The sequence below is a fragment of the Lactuca sativa genome, chromosome 5, assembly GCF_002870075.4.
Source record: "Lactuca sativa cultivar Salinas chromosome 5, Lsat_Salinas_v11, whole genome shotgun sequence".
NCBI lineage: Eukaryota > Viridiplantae > Streptophyta > Magnoliopsida > Asterales > Asteraceae > Lactuca > Lactuca sativa.
The window spans coordinates 222,097,112-222,102,519 of record NC_056627.2 but is presented as its reverse complement, the minus strand read 5'-3'; the positions used below and the strand labels follow the sequence as shown (position 1 = coordinate 222,102,519).

General features: G+C 34.3%; 1 protein-coding gene across 1 annotated transcript; it reads left to right on the top strand.

The window, feature by feature from the left end:
- The first annotated feature begins 527 nt into the window (after positions 1–527).
- LOC111878145 (glucose and ribitol dehydrogenase) lies at positions 528–5,131 on the top strand. Its single transcript, XM_023874657.3, has 5 exons — positions 528–738; positions 910–1,047; positions 1,336–1,712; positions 4,391–4,746; positions 4,859–5,131. Exons 1-5 carry the CDS (start codon positions 550–552, stop codon positions 4,915–4,917), a joined length of 1,119 nt encoding a protein of 372 aa, XP_023730425.1. The 5' UTR covers positions 528–549; the 3' UTR covers positions 4,918–5,131.
- Positions 5,132–5,408: the final 277 nt, after the last annotated feature.

The following is a 5,408-nucleotide window of genomic DNA, read 5'->3' as shown; positions in this document are numbered from 1 at the left end:
AGCTGTTTTGTTCCGTAGCTATTACGTATCTATTTACTTCCGTAGCTATCTAGTGCCGTAACTATTCCGTAGGAAATCCGTAACTATTTAATTCCGTAGCTATTCCATAGCTATAGTAGCTACGGAATATTCCGTAGCTATTCCGTAGCGATTCTGTAGCTAATCCGTAGCTATAATTTAGCCACGGGCCATTATGCTACAACCAATTTTCCGTAGCAATTCCGTAGCTATCCGTTTATAGCTACGGAATAGCTACGGATTGTGCTGTAGCTATTGCACCAATTTTCTAGTTGTGTCTCTGGCCACAAATTGTTTAGGACCGGCCTGACAATTTCTTGGCTTTTGGTAGTGACATAGGAAAAATGAATGTTGAGGTATGAGTACATCTTCGCGTGTAAGCAAGGTTGGAAAGAGACCAAATTGTCATTAATGTGGTTAGTCGGACTTATTTTTCAGATTAAAGAAATATTTGACTTTGAAAAAAATTTCCCTATATATGTAATATTTCATAACGAGGTCTCTCATTCATTCATCCATCCATCGTAAGTGATGTTGTGCTCGGTGATGGTTCGTTTGGTGGGCTCAGTCTCCAGTAGAATACCGATCACACAAAACTCATGTTTACACTCACGGCGGTTGTTGACTTCACGTCCTTCTACAGGAACTAGCAATAATGGTGTTGTAGGAACGACAACATGTGTTTTAAGACGTGGTTCATCTTCTATTCACACCTTTAAGGTCTGCTAATTCTCTTCTATTCAGAATATGCTAATTTTGATTGGAATATATATTATTGGGGGTCCTTGTGGTGAAATATTTTCATTTTTTTGTTTCAAATCCGAGCAGCCATTGATGATAAAAACTCACAAGCATTCAATTACGCTAACGGAGTTTTGTAACTTTTTTTAGGCGAAGGCCATGAGGAGGGAAGATGGCGAACGAAGATTCCCACCACAGCATCAGGATGGTCAACCCGGAAAGGAGTACCTAATGGACCCTCTTCCAATATTCAGCGATCCTAATTACAAGCCTACTAACAAACTCCAAGTACACTTCCTTTCTTGAATATTATTATTCTTGTCATATGGTCACCCGATAGACTTCAGCTAAACTAGAAGAAATCAAAAATCATTTCTGTATGAAGCTTCTCATTTGTAGTTATCATACTTGTAATTTGATTTCAATGCAAAAGTATTTTAAAGAGAAACAATGCAAATATCGAACCTTTTGCCCAAGCAACAATAAAACAGTAGAAGAAGCGAAATCCTGCTTGCTTGTTTCCTATATGAAAAAGCCATCTAACGTAATAATTTCCTTATTGTTTTCTTGGTGCAGGGAAAGGTGGCTTTGGTGATAGGAGGGGATTCGGGTATTGGGAGGGCTGTTTGCTACTCTTTTGCTAAGGAGGGTGCAACTATAGCATTCACTTATGTGAAAGATGTCGAAGACATAGATGCAAAGTACACCTTAGAGATTATAAATGATGCAAAAATAAGTAACGCAGGTGATCCAATTGCAATTCCTACTGATGTTAGGTATGACAAGAATTGTAAGGATGTTGTGGATAAGGTGGTTGCGACATATGGACGAATTGATGTCCTGGTGAACAACGCAGCTGTGCAGTATGAAACATATACATTAGATGATATCACGGAAGAGAGGCTTGAAAGGATATTTAGAACTAATATATTCTCCCATTTCTTCATGACAAGGTGTGCCTCTTAATGTTCAAGTTATTATTATTTTTCTTTCACCAGTTACATTTTTTCTTGAGAACTTCACTTTGCCCCTAGAAGGAGAGTTTCGAGAGTCTTAATTAAAAATACGTAAAAGGTCGGTATTGATTTATACTAAAATTTATTGAAATAGAGCATGAATGGATATAAGTCGGTGTTATATAAAACTGATTTTCATTGATCTTACTAAGTTACATTGTGACTTTACATAAAATTGCATTTTTTTTATACAATTAACATGAAATACATTGCAATTCACAGAGTAATAACATTTGTGCTATATGTTTCATCCTAACAGTATATATTTTGCAAATCAATTGTGCTGTTTTGTGTTGATGGCTTTTTTTTTTTTTTTTTTTTTTTTTTTTTTTTTTTTTTTTTTAATCCAAAGGAGTAGTTCAGAGTAATCCTATATTAAGACAATTGGTGAAATCGAGACTTCTACATGTAGTCATTGGTTTCACTAATTTTTGATGGAGCCTCTTCTCTCTATATGAGCGTGGTATGTGCATTGCTTTGTATTCAAATTTGGGTACGTAATTATTAAAGCATAAGTAAACTGCAATTTTCTGTAGAATCTCAATTCAATTTGACGATACTTCATAAATTTTGATTTAAATGTGCACGCAAATCACCCCAAGTATCATGGCCATTTCGATCCCTATGTGTATCCAAGGTAAATCAACCCCATACAAGCATCATGGACATCTCCCTAGCTATTTAAATCACTTTATACCTTTTTTGCAGTATTCTTGGAACTCTTTTAAGTGCTAAAAAAAGAATTGTGTTTTTTCTGGCAAGGAACTCTTATTTGAACCTTTCTGTGGTAAGATAATAGTCAATCTGCATGATAGCTTGGAATGGCTGTATTAGGAAAGCATTCCAATCACGTAGGTGATTGTTGGAAATTATAGTAACTTTTAATTTAATTAATGTGGAATCTTGATTCAATTTGAAAGACACTTTGAAGGCTTTGCTGGAAGGGAAGTGATATTTCCACTTATTAATTTAATCCATCCACATGAGTTACAACATCATTACAACTATCTTACAAGTTGGTAAAACATATATTTCAAGTGGATGAATCAATTTATCAAGTGGAAGTATCACTTCCCTTGCTGGAAACCACGGGTGTTCAAGAATGTCCGAAAATGAAAAACATAACTGAAAACCTAAGGGTGACAATTTATGACACGACACGACAAAAATACACGACACGAAACGAAATTGAGACGAAACTGAAATTTGAATCCGTGTTCGTGTTAACTATAAAAAACACGATGTCGTCGTGTCGAGTTCGTGTTTAAAATTTGACACAAAATAGACACGATTTAGCAGTTCTTTATTGTGTTTTTCGTGTTTATCGTGTTATATTTGATAAAATATTCCTTAAATAAACTAGTTTTTAGTATATGATATTTTATTTGTGTCGTGTCGTGTTTGTCGTTTTTTAATTCGGTCGTGTTAGTTAAAAAAAACACGGCATCGTGTCGTGTCATGTTCGTGTTACATAAAACATTATTGTGTCGTGTCATGTCAGACAAAAATACAAAACGATAGCACGATTTGTCACCCTTATTAAAAACCGACAAACCATACCGATTTTCAAGTTAACCGAACCTGCTATTTAACCTTTATTGGTTTGGTTAACCAAACCGGTAAAACTATCGATTTTTTGGTGCATGGATGGTTAACCGAAAAATAAAAATTTAATTTTTATATTTTAAGATACTGTTTAGGTTTGAAGTTTAATGCTAATATTAAATTCATTATTATAACTTAAAGTTTAAGTTAACAAGTTTCGTATTTATTAGCAATTGACTATTGTAGTCTTAAAACACGTGAATACATAATAGGATAAATATAATTTCCATGAGTTCCTTACACTTTAACCAAATAAATGAATATTATATTTATTTTATATACAATCCCTTTAAATTTTATAATTACAAAAGATCGGAAGATTACCATTATTTTGAAAATTAGTTTTAAAGTTAATTAATTTTGAAATAGTTTTTAAAATTAGTAAACCGTTAATTGTTTAACCAAAAAACCAAACCGAAAAAACCGGTTAACCTGTATTTTTTGTTTAGGTTTAGGTTTAAAAAATTAGTAAACCGATAGTCGTGGTTAACCTTCAGAAATACGATTTCTGTCCTGTTGATGCATGAATATCCCTATTGGAAACCTTCTCTCACGACAGGTGAAAAGAGAAAAATCAAGAGAAAGAGCTTTTTGAAATGAATTAAACATATTGTCATTGGAATGGTGAGTGTCTACAACCCATACGCATGGATCACACACCTCTTAACTCAAGGAAAGAAAAGTTTTCTTCCATGTATCTAATATTCTGTTTCCACACCTCTTATGGTATTTCTTTTACGTGAAACTTCCAATATCTTCACAAAAAATTACTGAATGCAAAGCTTGTTAAATAACATGATTATTTTGCACTGAAGTACTGCAAAAACATAAACAATTTAGCAACAAGTCATGTTAGTTCAATGTCATTTTCACTACGTAGATGAAAGAAGAGTCTGAATGTGTGGAACTTAAATAAAGTATCTTTTACAGAGCATTGATCGAGATAATCAACTAAGAACTCTTATATTTAACTTCTGGTTTTGATGGGTTGTGATGACTTGGATGTATAGGCATGCTGTGAAGCACATGAAACCAGGAAGCAGCATCATAAACACCACTTCAGCTTTAGGATTCTCAGGAAGTCCAAAACTCATTGATTACGCGTCAACAAAGGGAGCCATTGTGAACTTCACCAAGAGTCTAGCAATATTCCTGGTTGACAAGGGGATTCGTGTTAATGGTGTGGCCCCTGGCCCTATCTGGACCCCACTTGAAGCTGCATCACTCAATGACGATGATATTGCAACATTTGGGTCAGAAGTGCCCATGAATAGGGCAGCTCAACCTGTCGAGATTGCTCCATCATATGTATTCCTCGCGTCAAAGGACTCTTCCTACTATACGGGCACATTTCTTCATCCTGATGGTATAATTCTATATACAGAAACACATATGACGGCTGCTTATTTTCTTCTTTGGGTCTTATATGTTAATTTGGAATTGTGAATTGATCACGATGTTGCAATTCTTTCTTGCAGGTGGAGAACTCGACAATGCTATTCCTAGTGTCAACAACAACAATACTATAAACCCATAACACAAATAGGATAATGCGAAGTTAGATGTTGCCAACCTTACCTTTACCGGAGGGTAGAGAGTCTACTTCCATTAATGCTAGCTCTTGTAGTTTCCTTGAATCTCATAAGAAAATGGAGTGAAGTATAATATAGTTTGTGCATAATTACATTATATGTGTGTACTTGAAATAAATTGGTGTTCTGAAGCAAAATCTTATGTTATGGAACCTCAAATATGCAGTTATACTTACCTTTAAAGAGCTGTTGAAATAAAATACTGATAGAACATAATTTGATGAATTTCGAGGATCTTTGAAATCTCAATACAACGAAAAAAATGCGGAATCAGGGTGAATTGTAGTAATAACCAATGGATTCAAAAAGTATGCTTTAAAGTTTAAGTATTTTCTGAAATATATTTCAATCAGCCCAAGTACAAGTATATAAAAAAGTTGAAATTCCACGAAAAAATAGAGTTTGAAGGGTTTACGTTAACCCGTATAATGACTAA

What these genes read in the sequence shown, in the direction of transcription:
- LOC111878145 (XM_023874657.3), top strand. Translation starts at nt 550, where the DNA reads ATGTTGTGCTCGGTGATGGTTCGTTTGGTGGGCTCAGTCTCCAGTAGA. An exon ending in TCCCATTTCTTCATGACAAG is followed by an intron (nt 1,713 to 4,390) that starts GTGTGCCTCTTA and finishes TTGGATGTATAG; the next exon opens with GCATGCTGTGAAGCACATGA. An exon ending in CACATTTCTTCATCCTGATG is followed by an intron (nt 4,747 to 4,858) that starts GTATAATTCTAT and finishes TCTTTCTTGCAG; the next exon opens with GTGGAGAACTCGACAATGCT.